Below are 18,646 nucleotides of genomic sequence, written 5' to 3'. Positions count from 1 at the left end.
TTGAAAAGTTGTTGTAATTATTATTTTTTATTTCATCTTTTAGTCTTTCTACTTAAAGATTTTAAGGTAGTTTACACTCCACAGTTACAATGTCATAATTTTCTGTGTTTTCCTGTATATTTACTATTACTAGTGAGTTTTGTACCTTCAGATGATTTCTTATTGCTCATTAATGCCAATTTCCTTCTGATTAAGGTACCCACTATAGGGGAGTACTTATAAAACAAGTCTTGTGTTGATAAAATCCCTCAGCTTTTGTTTATCTGGCAAGGTCTTTATTTCTTCTTCATGTCTGAAGAATATTTTCACTGGATATACTATTCTAGGGTAAAAGATCTTTTCCTTCAGCACTTTAAATGTCATACCACTCTCTCCTGGCCTGTAAGTTTTCCTTTGAAAAGTCTGCTGCCAGATGTATTGGAGATCTATTGTATATTACTTATTTTTCTTGCTGCTTTTATGATTCTTTCTTTACCCTTGACCTTTGGGGGTTTGATTATTATATGCCTTGAAGCAGTTTTCTTTGGATTAAATCTGTTTGATGGTCTGTAGCCTTCTTGCACTTGGATAGTGACATCTTTATGTTTGGAAAGTTCTCTTTTATTATTTCTTGAATAAACTTTCTATCCCTATCTCTTTTTCTATCTCATCTTTAAGGCTAATAACTCTTAGATTTTCTTTTTTCAGGCTATTTTCTAGATTTTGTAAGCATGTTTCATTGTTTTTTATTCTTTTTTATTTTGTCTCCTCTGACTGTGTATTTCCAAACAGCCTGTCTTCAAGATCTCTAATTCTTTCTTCTGCTTGATCAGTTCTGCTATTAAGACACTCTGATGCATTATTCATCAGCTGTGTAGCCTGGGGTTGGTAAGAGGAGGACAAAAGGGAAGAAGTACAAGCACTCCCTTAGCTTCCCCAGCTGGTGTCTTAATAGGTCATGTGTCCCGCCCTCCAACCCAATCTAATAGCTCTGAGCCCAGCTCAACACTAGGACTTGCATAGGAATTGCAGTACTTGTGGCCTCAACTGCCCCTCAAGTTCACTTAGGGCCCCAGACCACTCCAGCCCACAGGAGCAAGGCTTGCCAGAACTCAAACTCCAACTGCTGAAATGGGCAATTACCCTCTGCCTTGGGCCGGTCCAAATGCCCCCTCGATGGGCAAGTTATCACCTGAGTACAGCTCGGTTTGCTTTCTGTTGTGATGGGGCAGCACTGAGCCTAATGCAAAGCCTCATAATCACTGTGCTCCCCTTCTCTGAAGCACAGAGATTCTCTGCACCAGGTCGCTTCTGCTGGGGAACGGGGGATGAGAGGGGTGGCATCAGCAATTCAAGACTATCAGTGATGTGAAATCAAAGCCAGGCACTGAGAGCGATGCCCTGATTTTTATTTCTATGAAGTTTACTCCCTTTGTGTAGATAGTTGTCAAACTATGTGTTTCTGAGAAGGGATGACAGGCAGATTCCTTTATTCAGTTATTACACTCTGCCCCTCACCTGGAGACACTTTTTAAAATGTTTGTCAGTTGCATGTTACATGGTTTGAATACGATTTGTAGGTACTATCGCCTCGGCACGGCTGCTTTCCTCACGGGAATGGAGCTTAAAACTTTCCTAAAGCCCCCTCTAGTGACAAACAGCAAATTAATCCATTATTTCATAACATGCTAATACCCACAAGCTCTAAAGTTCTATTTTCTCATTTAGTTATTAGATGAATCAATTGCTACATTATTTGGATCAGCGAATGATTAAGAAATAGTTAATAGCTTAAATTCTCAAGCATTCTTAAGTTGCCAAAACCTAATCAATTTTGAGACTGAGGTCAACACAGTGCACATTTAACTATAATTTTACACTGTCCTAGTACATATAATTTTTTAAAATTCCCTAAATTTCCTTCATTTTTGTCCATCAGGAACTTTAATGATTAAAATATGTTCACAATAACTCAATAAATAAAAAAGTTGTTTTTACCTTTAGCTTCTTGTATTTACCGTATTTACTGAAATACTGCATCTTACTGTATTTACTGAAACATTTTCTAAACACACAAATATAAATTCCAGGAATCCTCTGAATTATGAAATGAAGGGTCATCCATAAAGACACAGATTAAATGTATAACAATAACAAAAACATATTATGTTTTTAAACAGTATGTTATTGTTATACATTTATTGTTATTGTTATACATGGCTGGGCGCCATGGCTCATGCCTGTAATCCCAGCACTTTGGGAGGCCAAGGTGGGTGGATCATGAGGTCAAGAGATCGAGACCATCCTGGCCAAGACGGTAAAACTCCATCTCTACTAAAAATACAAAAATTAGCTGGGTGTGGTGGCACATGCCTGTAGTCCCAGCTATTCAGGAGGCTGAGGCAGGAGAATGGCTTGAACCTGGGAGACGGAGGTTGCAGTGAGCCGAGATCAAGCCCAGTCTGGGCAACAGAGCAAGACTCCATCTAGATCCACAAAAATAAAAATTAAAAATTAAAAAGCACATATACAGATTTCTAAACATCAATAACAAGATTATAGCATTGGAATAATTTCAGAACATGAAATTCATGTGTAAACATATATATTCAACAAAAGGTCTTCAGAATGCCTACTCTCCAAGACCACTGCAGCTGGTCATGATCTCCCCAATAGAAGGGTGTTTCTTGGGAGCTTACTCTGTAATAAACACATGCCAGCTATATCCATCACCCATGATCATGAGTTATCTCCTGGAAACAGCAACCAGAAAGAATCTTCTCTCTTGTTTACATACACAGAGCCAAAGCAAAGGACAAATAAAATTGCACTTAGGATAATATGTTCATTGCTAAAACTGGAGAGAAACAGTTCCTATATGCACACATTTTTGAAATAATTGGAACAAAGTATTGAAAGAGAAATAATGAAATGGATGGCTTCAGACAAAGTTGGGTACCAGGCAATGTTGTCTTCACAAATTTCTCCCATCCTGCTGCCCTCTCCAGATCACAGAGCCCCCTTTCTACTTGAAAACAGTATCTACTTGTCATCCTAAAATCTACTTTTCTAAAAGGAGCTAGTATCACCTTTTTTGAATCAAGTCACTGTGTTGCTTATCCCAGGTGTGTTTGCCTTGAGTTCTTTAGATATAATTTGATTTAACAGATGCCTACCAAAGGCCATTACATGCAAAGTATTTGCTAGCTGCAAGTAGTGAAATAAAGACCTTCATGATCTTAGCAATGGATTTCAAGCAATAATGAGTACCTAGGAAGGAGTTTTTGTTCACTGCATGATATGGTTTAGCTCTGTGTCCCCAACCAAATTTCATGTTGAATTGTAATCCCCAGTGTTGGGGGAGGTACCTAGTGGGAGGTAATTGGATCACGGGGATGAATTCCCCCTTGCTGTTCTCATGATAGTAAGTTCTCATGAGATCTATTTGTTTAAACGTGTGAAGCCCTTCCCTCTTCACTCTCTGTCCCTCCTACTCTGCCATGTGAAGAAGCTACTTGCTTCCCCTTTGCCCTTCTGCCATGATTGTGTTTCCTGAGGCCTCCCCAGCCACACTTACTGTACAGCCTATGGAACTGTGAGTCAATTAAATCTCTTTTCTTCCTAAATCACCCAGTCTCAGGTAGTTCTATATAGCAAAGTGAGAATGAATTCGTGCACTGCGTAACATCTGACTCCCTGTCCTGTATTCTTCCAAATGACTTTTGTTGTTGGGGTCACAGAGCCATCACACAGACTTCAACATGCCTCAAATTTTGTCTGCCTACCCTGGGTTTTAGGAAACCAGGTTTCTGATATATTTCTCTTTCCTTTTTATAGGGTTTATGACTGATTCTCTCAAGCCTGAATTCCCTGATACCCAACTCTGCTGAGATAGGAATCTTAGAAGAGAGAAGGCTAACATTTATTGAATACATTCTTTTATTTGCCAGGCACTGTTAATTCTTTTAACTACAAAATTGGTAGCATCATTTTTTCATCCTAAGCAACAGAGAGGTAGACTGTTGACGAAAAGAGACAAACATTGTGAAATATTTTTAGAGATTTATTCTGAGCCAAATATGAGTGATGACGGCCCGTGACACAGTCCTCAGGAGGTCCTGAAAACATGTGCCCAGGGTAGTTGGGGTGCAGCTTAGTTTCATAACTTTTAGGGAGGCATGAGACATCAATCAAATATGTTTAAGAAATACATTGGTTTGGTTCAGAAAAGTGGGATAACTCAATGTGTGCGTGGTGGTGGCGGGGTGGGCTTCCAGACCAGAGGTAAATTTAAACATTTTCTGGTTGACAATTGGTTGAGTTTACCTGAATACCGGGGATCAATAGAAAGGAAATGTTGAGACGGGCGCGGTGGCTCAAGCCTGTAATCCCAGCACTTTGGGAGGCCGAGGCGGGTGGATCACGAGGTCGAGAGATCGAGACCATCCTGGTCAACATGGTGAAACCCCGTCTCTACTAAAAGTGCAAAAAATTAGCTGGGCATGGTGGCACGTGCCTGTAATCCCAGCTACTCAGGAGGCTGAGGCAGGAGAATTGCCTGAGCCCAGGAGGCGGAGGTTGCGGTGAGCCGAGATCGCGCCATTGCACTCCAGCCTGGGTAACAAGGGCGAAACTCCGTCTCAAAAAAAAAAAAAAAAAAAAGAAAGGAAATGTTGAGGTTAAGATAAAGGACTGTGGAATCCAAGTTCTATTGTGAAGAGGAAGCTCTCAGATAGCAGACTTCAAAGAGAGAGCAGGTTAAATGTTTCTTGTCACACCTAAAAGGGTGCCTGGCTCTTAGTTGATTATCTCCTGGATCTGGAAAGGAAGGAAGGAAAACAATGGGGAAAAAGGATTCTCTGTAGAATGTGGATTTTTCCCACATGAGACTTTGCAGGGCAATTTCAAGGTATAGCAAGGAAATATATTTTGGGGTTAAATATTTTGATTTTTTTCCCTTGTCTTAAAATGTCATGCCAGAATCAGATTGGAAAGTAAGTCATGATATATAGGGTCAAATAAAACCCATCCGATGATAATTTATGGTTTGTAGGGTATGACTCCCTAGACCCCTTAGATAGGAATTTGAGCAAGATAAAAAAAAAAAATAAATCAGAGCTTAGTCCTCAACTCTCCAGAAGAAAATGACATTTACTCAGGAATGGGTATTGCAATGGGAATATGTGTGCCATGGCAAACTGTTTGCATACTCAAGGAATCAAAAGAAAACAATGTTTTTAAAAACGATTTTAAAAAGCAGAGGATTACATAATTGTTTTGAGGTAATTACCTTGGCTACAAGCATCAATAACAAGGGTGACATCAGCTCAAGGTTGGACAGATAATTGCTGGGTGGATGTCCTCATAGAACTATCTTTTTGGATAAGGTGGAGAAGCCTTCTCAAAGGTAAGCCATCTTACCCAAAAAGATACTTCTATGAGGTTGTGGTTTTTGCAGTATTTTGTGATAGTTTTTATTATCAGACATTCATGTATGAGAACCCTCCTTCATGGTCTTCCCCAGCTCCACTTGTCAGGTTTTCTTAATACATGTTACTCTATTTTGATTCTGACAACTTCCACAATTTACATTAGAAAAGAGAAAACTGAGGCTCAGAATGTTTTAGAAACTAATTCAAGACCAAGCTGGTAAGTAGCAGAAAATTCACAATTAAATTCTACATATCTGGCTCCAAAACAGGACTCTTTTCATTTCAGCAGTGGTTCTCAACAGAGTTGCAATTTTGCTCCCTGGGGAATATTTCACAAGGTCTGGAGACATTTATGATTGTCAGGACTGGAGGTGGAGTGGATGGGGTCTGTTTATGAGAAGCTACTGGCTTCTAGTGAGCAGAGGCTAGCGATGCTACAAAACAGTTCACAGGGACAGCACCCTCACAACAAAGAATTATACAACCCGCCCAAAATGTCAATGGAGCTACTGAGAAGTCTTAACATGACAGAATGCTTCCTACCCCTGTTCTGATGTTATTTCCAAGGTTTCAAATATAACTGCTTCAAAATTAAACAAATTATAGAAAGCCATAAATAAATCAACCCCTTATTCATGTTGCAGCTCTCTTCCATTATAAAGAAAAATGGATTGAAACTTAAGATAAAAGGGAGGCAGGGACAGGAGAGGGGAAACTTGGTGAGCAGAAAGGAAATTCAAATTTATTATTAAGGTTAAGAATTAAGATGTGAATATGTAGATGCTTTTCACCCCTAGGATTTTCACTAATCCAAAAGTTCACGGTCTGTTTTGAAATGTAATTATTTGGAACTGGTTAAATGTTACCCTGACCTCAGCTAACATTTGTGCTTGACTTTTTTCCGGGACCCAGGGGACGTGGATGCCAGATGAGTCCACCTCCTCTCCCTGCTCTTCCCACAGGGACAGAGCCTACCAGGTGCTGGTGACTTGGATCCTGACAGGAGGTCGCTCTGCGAAAGACTGGCAGGATGCCAGAGCAACAGACTGGGGATTGATGTACCTTCTCCGCCAGATCTCTCCGTCAGCAGCTCCCTCCCACTACCGGGTACCCTGGGGGCGGGGCTGCAAGACTCACGTCCCCGGCGCCGTGACGTCACAATCGCGGCGCCCTGTACCCGGCCCTTAGCAACCAGCCTGGCGACGGTTTCTCGGCTGCTGCAACCCCCGCCGGCTCCTCCTTTCCACTCCTCCACTGCCAGGGCTGGGCGGGCCGTGGGAAGGACCGGAGGGAATCCAACGTGTCCCCACGGCGGCTGCAAGAGGACTAAGCATGGATGGCAGCCGGAGAGGTAAAGGGTAGCTGTCACGGGCGACCGCTGCCTCGCCCCTCGCTCCAGCCGGCGCTCCCAGCCTCCGGGCCGGGCAGCCGAGGCCAGGTCGCCCCTTGGGCGCTCCCTGTCCCTGGCTGAGTCGCCAGGTTACCCCGAGCTTCCCGGGCCCGCGCAAAGGAAGAGGGAGGGGCTGCTTGCGAGGCTCTCAGGTCCGCTTCTTTGCCCTGAATTAGTCGCCCGGACACCAGGCGACCCTGTCTCCTGAAATCAGGGTCTTGCAGCCTTTAAATCCTCAGTAGCTCCCAGGCAGAGGAACCAGGTTTGGCCTTTGGAGTCAGACCCTCTCCGGGCCCCAATTCAAACCCCTCTGCCCTCCATGGAGACGTTCTCAGTTTTCTCATTTCTTGAACGTGAGGGTCGAATACCCAGGCCGTGGAGTTCTTGAGGATTAAATGCAGATAATAAAGAGAAGATCCGGGCACATTTTAAGTGCTTAGTAAATGGGAAACCTCCCATTCAGTAACTAATTACGTTCCCCAAAGCTATTGACTAACCCTGGGCTTCTGTAACTTTATGTGAATAGGAATCCCCTCAGAATCATGTTAAAATGCAGATTATTATTCAATAGGTCCCTTGGGGGTGGCTGAGATTTTTGCATTTATAATAAATTTCCAAGTAATGCAGTGTTGCTGGTCAGCGGAATGCAGTTTAGCAGCAATCCGTAATCACCGTATACACCTGTTCTCCACTGATTTCTTGAGTCAGGTGGACATAATGAGGTGGGATTGGGGGCGGAGAAATATAACCTTAAACCTCTACAAATCGGCCCAAACAAAATAATTGGCATTTCACACCTTCTGAGCCAGTAGCATTCTTTCCTCGTCAAATAAGGCAATCTTTAGGCTCCCACACCTCCCAATTCAGTGTCCTTATCTATTTAAAAGACTGCTTTAAAACGAAGCTGCTAGATGATTTCTTGAAGTCTTCCTTTGAATGAGTCTGCCTTTATCATGTAGTGGTTGATCAAAATAAGTGCTACTCTGAATGTAGAAGAATACTATTCATTGATCAGGAAACTATATTCTGACACTTTACCAACCTAGGTTTCAGAAAAAGCAAATCAAAACGCTTTATGATCTTAAGGAATTTTGCACATAAACTAACATTAAACCCTTGCTATGTGCAAGGACCTATTTCCCAATTCTCTCAATATACAAAAATAGCTTGTTAGATAGGCATTAGCCTTATGTCATAGTGAAGAAACTAAAGCAAAAGATCACAAGTAACTTGCCAAGGTCATAGTAAGAGGCAGAACAGGCTTTGAATCTAGGCGAATAATATAAAATCTGAAGCCAATGCTTTTATTTACTAGCCCGTGGTAGGGGTGTGACAGGAGGAGAGGATATATGTAAAATTTAGAGTATAATAGATTCAGTAAGTTGTCAGTATTTGTTTATTGAATTATTTTAAAAATTGGGTTCATGCCAAATGCAAAAACATTGATATTTTTACAACTTGCACAATTTAATTAGCTTCAATTTTAGGATATAACAGATGATAATATGAAATATTGATTTTGAATTTTTAAAATCAATCAGCAAATAACTGACAGCTTTCATATACTGTAAATTATTATTAATAGGAATCTGTAAATAATTTTAGCCAAATCTAAAATACTTAATTGAAAATAAGTTTCTTAGATTTCATTAGGAGGTGAGTTTTAGTTATTTCAGAGCATAAAATATTAAAACATCTAAAGAAAATTATCTTTTGTCATGTTCTTACTGTAATCACATTTTAGACATTCTTTGGTAAGGCAGACCTTCTGAATGGTGGTAAATAGAGCACCAGACTGAAAAATGGTTAGTCTTGTTTGTAATCTTTGTTTACTATTAACTAACTTGGTAATCTTCAGCAAGTCACTCTATGTCCCTGGGCCTCAGTTATTTATAAAATGGTGGCTTGGACTAGGTAATATATAAGACGTTGTTTCCAGCTTCCCATGGGGAAGGTGAAGAAAAAATTGGGAATAACAAACTGCCATTCACTGTAATATCAATGACCTTTGGGGAGGAGAGGAGGCAACCTATTAGTATAAATAACTACAAGTAACTTGAAAAAATTTTTTGCCCAGTACTCTGGGAGGCAGAGGCAGGTGGATCACTTGAGGTCAGGAGTTTGAGACCAGCCTGGGCAACATGGTTAAACCCTGTGTCTGCCAAAAAAAAAAAAAATTAGCCGGGCATGCTGGTGCGCATCTGTAGTCCCAGCTACTCGGGAGGCAAAGGCAGGAGAATCACTTGAACCTGGGAGTCTGCAGTGAGCCGAGATCGTGCCACTGCACTTCAGCCTGGGCAACAGAGCAAGAATTCATCTCAAAATATATATATATATTTTTTCAACTATTGGTCCCATAGAGACACTTAAAAATGGTAGATTCCCAAACCTTTGGTTTTCCAGAGAAACCCTGCCACAAGAAACACCATCATCTTTCCTCACTGAACTTTATTCTGGCTGTTTTAATCAAATTGTGTAGGAAACTGGGCTGCTCTCATATACCAATGAATCTCACTACTAAGACCTTCAATCTCACTGACAGGATTTTAGTTCTAACAGAGAATGATCTTTTCCTTGGCATTTGGTTTGAGGCTACTTCTCCATGCCCCTTTGGATCATTCAGGGTCCAATCAGGAGATAGAAATGATACAGTGATTTATACAAGGAAAAGTTAAAGAATTGTTATACTTTCATAAAAGAATAACTATATGATCTAAGACATTGGGTGTGTCAGCTCATGCCTGTAATCTCAGCATTTGGGAGGCTGAGGTAGGAGCATCACTTGAGGCCAAGAGTTTATAACCAGCCTGAGAAACATAGTAAGACCCTGTCTCTAGTATTTAAAAAAAAATTAGTGAATTAATTAAAATAAAAAGATATAAGAAAACTATATTTGGTACCTAGAATTAAGGGAAAGAACTCAAGAAAGGACATTTTGAAAGAGACTTTCTCCCAAAGACGGGTTCAGACCTCATTAGAGAAGGTGTGATTGTGCACGTGCCCAAAGCTTCATCACTGATTAGTGACACCAGAAGCTTCACATTCCATGGGAAATAGACTTGGATAAATTGCTTAGCCAAGTCACTAAACACCAAGTGAACAACAATGAAAACAAGCTTAGGAGAGGATTCTGTATCTAGAGTTGCTACAGTGTATTACTTAAAATAACTTTTCAACAAAAAGAAATTGCAAGTTGTGCAAAGAAAAAAAAAAACAGAAAAATGTTACCTATACACAGGACACAAAGCAGGAAGGAGAAACTGTGAGAGGATAGATGAATTAAATTGTCTGTTTCTCCCTTCAGTTCTGGTTTTTGTTTTATTTTGGTGTTTTGTTTTGTTTTGAGACAAGGTCTCCTTTAATTACCTAGGCTGGAGTGCAGTGTAATCTCCTGGGCCCAATCATCCTCCCACCTCAGCCTCCGGTGTAGCTGGGACTACAGGTGTGCACCACCATGCCCAGCTAATTTTTGTATTTTTTAGTTTTGTCATGTTGTCCAGGCTGGTCTCAAATTCCTGGGCTTTAGTGATCCACCTGTCTCAGTCTCCCCAAGTGCTGGGATTGCTAAAGCATATTGAGCCATTGTGCCCGGCCTTAATTCTCTCACTTTTAATATCGCATTTTTCTATAGGAATATTAGAAACCAATAAGTATATGCCTTGGTGTGCTTCTGATATCTGATGGTAAATAGACAAGGGGACATCTAAATTCCGTGTTTGTTCTTACCACCATCTTATGCTAAAGAGAAGCTGGATTGATTCCTGGGGCCAAATCTTAACTACCTTGTTCACAGCTGTCACCTACAGATGGATGGGGAAGCATTTCTATCGGAAAAGGTCCAACATTTTTTCGTTCTCTTTTCATTCTCTCCAGCTTCTCTGGGTGTATCTGTTTTTCCTCTTTCTGTGACCTATAGTGAAACATACATACAACAGAATAGAATTTGGAGTGAATGTACTACACACAGTTGAGATATCTTCTTAGTCTGTTTCACATGATTTACTAGCTTAGAGCGTGCTTCAAGTACTGAGCAGTTTATGTGGGTCAAGATAGTGTAATGATTAAGACCCAGAAACCAGACTGCTTGGGTTCAGATCCCAAATCTGTCACATTCTTGTGTAATCTTGGGCAAATTACAAGTTTAACTTCTGTACTTTGATTACCCTCATCTATAAAGTAGGGAGAATTGTAGTATTGTTGTAAGGATTACATGAATTTATTTTGCTTGGTACACTGCCTGGCACAGTTACAATTCAACAAATTAGCATTTTGACTATAAATGAAGAAATCCAATTCTTACTGGTTTAAGCTAAACTGGGATTCTTTATTTTTTATTTTTTTATTTCTTATTTTTTGGCCAATGTAAAGAAAAGTCTAGGGAAGGTAAAGTATCAAACATGGTTGGCTTCAGGTACTCAGATGATATTACCAAGGAATTCCTTTCTATCTTGGTTCCCCTTGACTCTGTAGGCTTCATTCTCAGACAGGTTCCTTTATATGGTGCCACCAGCAAGCTTGACAAACCCAGATCCTTCACTGGGTTTAGCAAGCTCAGTGAAATGAAAGTACCTTTCCTAATAGTTCCAGTCAAAGGCCCAGGATTGTGTATCTCATGGCAGGACTTGGATCATATAGCATTGCTGACGCTGTCAACACAGCTGTCCAGATTGAGGTTTTATGCCTAACACTGAAAGTGGGGTCAGCTCTATTTGAACCACCTGGGCTAAGAGTAAGGGAACAGCAGTTACCCAAAGAAAAGTTGAGGTTTGTTTCCAGGTGAAGAGGCATTGAATTCCAGATAAGAAAAAAGTCACAGTTCTTTCTATCTGGAGAAATGAGGTTTCCTGAGAGTTTTTCTTATGTTTAGGTCTTACTCTCCTTTCTTCGTAGAAGCTCTACTCATTTCATTACTATCTTTATTCCCAGCTCAGATGGCATCACTCTGACTTGTATTGTCCTAAATATGTTGTTTCCTTTCTGCTCTCTGACCTGTGACATAGAACTTATTAGATATTCTGACCTCAGTTTGTTTTTCTGTTTTAATCTATTCTGATAAGTTCTGTTATCTTGTCCTAGATTTTAGTTCTCCTATCTCGATACCTATTTTTCTGTATTTAATTTAGTCATCCATGTATCTTTTAGACTTCGTATGTGTCCTCCCTGTTACAGCTTTTAACAGCCCATCTGATAGCAAACTAGCCATCTTACCCTCTTAAAACATCTGTTTGGGGGATATAGCATTTATATTTTGCATATTAAATTACATTTATACTATAACTCAGATGTCCTTTTATGGAGATTACCACTAAAAGCACAGTTACTTTTTGGGGAGAGAAATCATTTTGTGATAAATATATTATTTTAAAAAAATTGAATGTTGTTGTTTTTTGTAAAAGTTGTGTTTCATTTATCCTAATTTATGATTTTGTTGTTGTTGTTGTTGTTAAAAGTCAGAGCAACATCTGTCCTTCCCAGATATGGTCCACCATGCCTATTTAAAGGACACTTGAGCACCAAAAGTAATGGTAAGTGAGGTACTTAAAATGGTAGCTTTGTTAAAAGATTGTCTGAGTGTTTCTTTTGCTTGCAAATTATATGACATGGTAGAAAAATTATTTCATTTGACAAATATTTGAACTTCGTATTATTAATTTGAGTGAAATATAGGAGTTCTTGAGATTAGAGTATTTTGGAGTCTGTGATTTCAAACTATTATTGTGCCCTGGATGTGGTCTTGGCTGTCTCCTGCTCCCAGCTGCTGCAGCAGCCCAGCTCTACTTATGCCAGGAAACTACCCTGACTTAAGGCATGCTTGCCTTGTTAAAATGGTCAATAGCAGGTTTTAAAGACACAAGCACTGAAAAGGAAAAGCTGTGCAGAGAACAAGAGCACTTGAATAATACATTTCATATCATAGGAGCAAAGGCCTATGGGCCTCTTTATCCAGCTGGATTTCTAGGTGCCGTGATATTTTTGTATTTTAAAGCTTTCAAGATAAAATTTTAAGGTAAGTTTTAAAATAGATTTTTGGTAATTATAGCGTAGAAGTATAAGTCTATGTCTTTAGGCAAAATAATTGAAAGCCTTATTTTTATTTACATGAAAAATCTTTGATACTGTTAACTTCCAAATGTGATGGAAGGATCTCATTTTCAGTTGCCTCATTTATTTCTTTATATTACAATGTGATACATATATATGTGAATAATCATAAACTTTAAAAAATAAATTTTAAATAAAAAGTTGAAACTAGATTTAAAATATACATACATAGAAATCAGGATAAAAACAATATGTAAAGTTTGCTAACTTTTTTTTAAAGAATATATGTATAGAGCTGGTATAGGTATGGTGGTTGTAAGTATGAGGCTGCTTCTGTGGGTCACATGGCATCTGCATCCTTTATCAGCAGTGTAACCTGGAAGATGTAACCCATCTCTGACTTAGTTTTCACTTCTATTAAATGATAATAATAATGACTAGATAAGTTTATACGTATAAAGAGTTTAGAACAATGCATGGTAAATGGCATCCATTCAGTAAATGTTTTTAGTAGTAGCATAAGCTCATAATTATTGCATAGGCTTATATTATGCAGAGTTTCCCTGGAAGGATGCATTTAAATAGTAACAGTGTATTTCTGGGAAGGGAGACTAAAGGTCAGGGTAGAGAAGTCACTTATTTTTCAATCTCCATATGCCATTTTAGCTGTTGAATTATTTTAGCCACATTGTATGTATTCTTCTCCAAAACTGTGTTTTAATGTTTAAAAAAGTTTTGCCTACATTTTCATTTTATACTTGTGTGTAAGTGCTTAACTATTTATAAGATTTCTCTTAAACAGTTTGAATGAGGATCAAGGAGTTTAATGTTACGGAATTTCTATGCGATTACACTTGTTGTAAGATGGTGTTAGCACTTCAAAAAGAGTGTAGTAAACTGATATGTAGATCTTGTTTTCAGGTTTAAGTTAGAAATTTGCTGATCAGAATGGAGTTTTTGTATATAGGGTTTTGGGATTTGGTATTCATTGAATTTCTGAAGCTCCATGGATTGTTTAAGTATTAACAGTGGTAACTAATTAAGCAAGCAGCTAAACACCCTTAGTTACAAGATTGAGAGCTGTCAGAAAGAAGTCATTTCATAGGTGTAATAATAGATTGTACTCTAGAATCTTTTCCCCAAACTCTCAGGCTTGTAAAATTGTATTCTCAGGAAAGTTTGAACCCAAATGGTCAATAGCTCATCAGCATTATCAGTGCAAGGTTAAAGCTTCACATCACAATGTCATATTAATATCTCTTGTTGAATTTCAGAACATTTTAAGAATGAGTTAATCAGTAACTTGTTTATCTCATGATTTTTATATTAGTTTTAAATATATAATGAGTATGTTTTAATTTTTAGCTTTTTGCACTGACTCCTCTTCTCTCAGACTAAGCACTCTCCAGCTGGTCAAGAATCACATGGCTGTTCACTATAATAAAATCCTTTCAGCCAAAGGTAAAAATGTGCAAATGTGAACTCTCTGTAATCAATTTAAACCTCCAGCTTCACTACTCATTAAAATACATCTATAGCAAAAATGAATACATTATATATGTGAGAGGATTTGTATTTGTTAGATTTAATATGATACAAACTATTGACTATACTTAGCAAATTCATACCTTTTTTTTTGTGGAGATGTGATGATTTTAATTTACAATCTGGAAAAACTTAATTCAACAAGGAATCAAAAGATCTGAGTTCTAGTTGCCAGCTTGCATGGTACAATCTTGAGTAAGTCTCTCAACTTCTGGGTATCAGAAGCTCCGCCCACAGAATGAAAGGTGTTGAATCAGGTCATCTTGAATATTCTTTCCAGCTCTGTTATTTTATAATGCCATGAAATCAGAGTAACATGTTCCAGGCTGTTTGGGGTTAGGGATTTCAGAACCTGTATTCAATGTATAGCACTTTTAAAATTTCTGCTTTTTGAAGTCTTGTTTGAATATATACATATTACTCTCTGCATGCTCTTCTGTGGATATAGTATGTTTCTGTTTAACAGCCTTTTCATCGTTAGCAATAAAAAAAGTTTCTCAAGGATGTATTTTTCATTTCTTTTTTTTTTTTGAGAGGGAGTTCACTCTTGTTGCCCAGGATGGAGTGCAATGGCATGATCTCAGCTCACTGCAACCTCCGCCTCCTGGGTTCAAGCGATTCTCCTGCCTCAGTCTCGAGAGTAGCTGGGATTACAGGCATCCACCATCACACACAGCTAATTTTGTGTTTTTAGTAGAGACAGGGTTTCACCATGTTGGTCAGGCTGATCTTAAACTCCTGACCTCAGGTGATCTGCCCGCTCAGCCTCCCAAAGTGCTGGGACTGCAGGCATGAGCCACCACACCTGGCCTCATTTCTTGCTCTTACGTTTTTTTGGCTTCCTTTTTTAATTTCTCCAAGGTCTCTTCTGGAGTTGTAGAGGCCAAAAGCTTCACCACCTTTTCACGAGATTTCCCACCCTTATCCAAAACCGTATCACTCTTCCTGAGTTCTAGGACCTTGGAAAGATACCGACAGAGCTCGGCGTTAGCCTCTCCCTCTGATGGCGGTGCTGCAATAGCTACATTTACGGCTTCTGCTGTCAAATCTGTTACAGCATTTTGTTTGGAGCCAGGTTTGGCATGGATGGCTATGGTGACACAACCTTTAGGATCAACTGCCACAGGACCTAAGGGAGGAAGAGGTCTCTCTGGTTCTTTACTCTGGCTTTTACCCTTGGTCGTCGCACCAGCCTTCTTAGGCATCTCGGTGGCAAGAGCAAGCCGAGCGGAACCCCAAGTACTGGGTTCTGCCCCGACCTTCCTCAGCACTCTGTAGAGCCACAGCCCATACCCATTTTTTAAGCTATATTTGAAATCTATATAACGCCTGTATAGATCTATATAACGCCTGTATAAATCTATATAAAATCTATATTTTATATAGATTTACTTAACTATATTTGAAATCTATATAACGCCTATATAAATCTATATAAAATCTATATTTTATTTCATTTTATATTTCATTTTATCTCTATTGCTAATAATATTTTATTAGATATTGCCTTTTTTTTTTTTTTTTTTTTTTAAACAGAGTCCTGACCTGTCGCCCAGGCTAGAGTGCAGCAGTGTGATCTTGGCTCCCTGCAACTTATGCCTCCCAGGTTCAAACTGTTCTCCTGCCTCTGCCTCCCAAGTAGCTGGATTATAGGCACGTGCCACCATGCCCAGCTAATTTTTTGTATTTTTTAGTAGAGACGGGGTTTCCCCATGCTAGCCACGCTGGAATTGAACTCCAGACCTCATGGTCCGCCCATCTCAGCCTCCCAAAGTGCTGGGATTATAGGCGTGAGCCACTGTAAAAGCTAGATATTACTTTTAATGTAAAAATTTATAGTCTGCTTTTTTTGTTTAAACAGTCTGCCTTTTTGTTTAAACATCTATGGAAGTTGCACAAAGAAGATGCTGTTTTTCTGTTTAATTTTTCCTTCTTTTGTCAGCTTTATTGGGATAAAACTTACATTATAAAATGCATTGATTATATTGTATTTTGTAATGTAAGTTTTATATCAATAAAGCTGACAAAATGTAAATATTTTGAAAAAATATAATTATAACAGTATTTATAATTTATATAAATACTACTACAATTATGCTGTAAAATAGGAATCAGCTATAACTACATCTTTCAGGCCAAACCCTCCTACCATGAACTAAGAATAGTGTTCATATTTTTAAATGGTAGCAAAAAATCGAAAAAACAATATTTTGTGACATGAAATTCAAATTTAGTTATCCATTGACAAACATAATCATGTTCATGTTGTCTGTGGCAGCTTTTACACTAAAAAGCAGAGTTGGGCCAGGCGTGGTGGCTCAAGCCTGTAATCCCAGCACTTTGGGAGGCCAAGGCAGGTGGATCACAAGGTGAAGAGATTGAGACCATCCTGGCCAACATGGAGAAACCCTGTCTCTACTAAAAATACAAAAAATTAGCTGGGCATGGTGGCACTTGCCTGTAATCCCAGCTACTCAGGAGGCTGAGGCAGGAGAATTGCTTGAACCCAGGAGGCAGAGGATGCATTGAGCCGAGATTGCACCACTGCTTCCTGGCCTGGGTGAGGGAGTAAGACTCTGTCTCAAAAAAAGTAAAAAATAAATAATAAACAAAACATAAAAATAAAAATGGTATAGAGAGGCCAGACATAGTGGCTCACACTTGTAATCCCAGCACTTTGGGAGGCTGAGACGGGTGGATCATGAGGTCAGGAGATCGAGACCATTCTGGCCTACATAGTGAAACACCCCATCTCTACTAAAAATACAAAAAATTACCCAGGGATGGTGGTGTGTGCCTGTAGTCCCAGCTATCCGGAGGCTGAGGCAGGGGAATCATTTGAACCCAGGAGGTGGAGGTTGCAGCAAGCCAAGATTGCACCACTGCACTCCAACCTGGCAACAGAACAAGACTCCATCTCCAAAAAATAATTGGTGTAGACAGTTACCATATACCCTTTACCCTGCTTCCGCTAATGTTAAAAATCTTTAAAACCACTAGTATAGCTATTAAAACCAGGAAATCAATATTGATGCAATCCCATTAACTACAGACCTCATTTGAATTTCACCAGTTTTTTACTGTCTTTTAAATTTTTACGATTTTCTCATTTGAAGAGCTAAAGTTTTTAAATTTTAGTTTATATTCTATGATGTTGATATTACTAAATGGCTAAAAAATATTTTGTGATGTGAAAATTATGTAATAATTTAGTTTTTTATAGTTGTTTTTATAACCTTTTCAAGAAATCTTTGCCCAACCTTAGGCCACTAAGATTTTCTCAGCATGTTTTCTTCTAAAAGTTTAATAGTTGTAACCGTTACATTTAAGTTTGCAATCCATTTTGAGTTAGTTTTTGTATGTGGTATGATATAAGGGTTTGGGGGTTTTTTGTTTTGTTTTGTTTTTTGCCTCTTCATATCCAAATTTCCCAGTACCATTTGTTGAAGAGGTTATCTTTTCTCTATTTAATTGTTTAGTACTTTTTGAAAGTCTGTTGACCATATATGTGGGTCTGCTTCTGGACTTAACTCTTTCGTTCTGTTGATCTGTATGTCTACCTTTAAGCCCGTACCATACTGCTTTAATTATTGTACAGTTACACCACAAAGTCTTGAAATCGAGTAGTGTAAGGCTTCCATTTTGCTTTTTTTCCCCCCAAGCTTGTTTTGAGACTACATCATAAGAATGTTAAGTCTTTTATATTTCGAATAGTTTATATTGCTGTATTTTCAAGTTCATTAATACTTTCTTCTGCAGTATTGAATGAGTCATTAATCTCAACAGTGTATTTTTAATCAGGGATATTGTATTTTCCATCACTAGAAGTACAATAAAACAACTGCAAGGTCTGAAACATTTTGTGATTTCCACATTTGGTATTTGTCATTTATAAATACTGAGAATATTATTAAACTACTAATTTTTCTCTTTCAGCTGCAATAGACTGCTCAGTTCCAATAAGCATGAGTACCAGTGTAAAGTGTAAGTAATTTTTTTACATTATTGCCTTTAAAAAAAAATTAGGGTAAAATATATCTAACAGAAAATTTACCGTCCTAATCATGTTTAAGTTTCCAGTTCAAAATTAAGTATATTAATATTGTGGTACAGTGATAACCACTGTCTCCAGAACTCTCTTTATCCTGCAAAACTGAAACTCCTGTGCCATATAAACAATAATTTCCTTCCATAGGCCCTGGAAGCCAACTTCTATCTCTATGAATTTGACTACTGTCATCATTGTACTTTCTCTATG

The 18,646-nt window shown here is 38.6% G+C and overlaps 2 protein-coding genes across 5 annotated transcripts in view; one reads left to right on the top strand and one right to left on the bottom strand.

Moving 5' to 3' along the window:
* The first annotated feature begins 6,437 nt into the window (after positions 1-6,437).
* The window catches only part of SPATA7 (spermatogenesis associated 7), an 84,559-nt gene continuing 72,350 nt past the window's right edge, over positions 6,438-18,646 (top strand). Inside the window, exons 1-4 of one of the 4 annotated variants that reach the window (XM_003940913.3) lie at positions 6,438-6,762; positions 12,252-12,326; positions 14,209-14,304; positions 18,325-18,372. In XM_003940913.3, the coding sequence (XP_003940962.2) occupies positions 6,744-6,762; positions 12,252-12,326; positions 14,209-14,304; positions 18,325-18,372 (238 nt within the window). In that variant the 5' untranslated portion in view covers positions 6,438-6,743. Of the gene's footprint in view, positions 6,763-6,794; positions 12,327-14,208; positions 14,305-18,324; positions 18,373-18,646 lie in introns of those variants that run through there. The other 3 variants (XM_003940912.3, XM_074392861.1, XM_074392862.1) reach the window with 3 other exon arrangements.
* LOC104653374 (UPF0235 protein C15orf40) lies at positions 15,057-15,653 on the bottom strand. The gene has a single exon (XM_010351646.3). It carries the CDS (start codon positions 15,591-15,593, stop codon positions 15,213-15,215), a length of 381 nt encoding a protein of 126 aa, XP_010349948.3. The 5' UTR covers positions 15,594-15,653; the 3' UTR covers positions 15,057-15,212.

Source organism: Saimiri boliviensis, chromosome 2, assembly GCF_048565385.1.
Source record: "Saimiri boliviensis isolate mSaiBol1 chromosome 2, mSaiBol1.pri, whole genome shotgun sequence".
Lineage (NCBI taxonomy): Eukaryota > Metazoa > Chordata > Mammalia > Primates > Cebidae > Saimiri > Saimiri boliviensis.
The sequence above is the reverse complement of the archived record's forward strand: the minus strand, read 5'-3'. Positions and strand labels throughout refer to the sequence as shown.

What these genes read in the sequence shown, in the direction of transcription:
- LOC104653374 (XM_010351646.3), bottom strand. Translation starts at nt 15,593, where the DNA reads ATGCCTAAGAAGGCTGGTGCGACGACCAAGGGTAAAAGCCAGAGTAAA.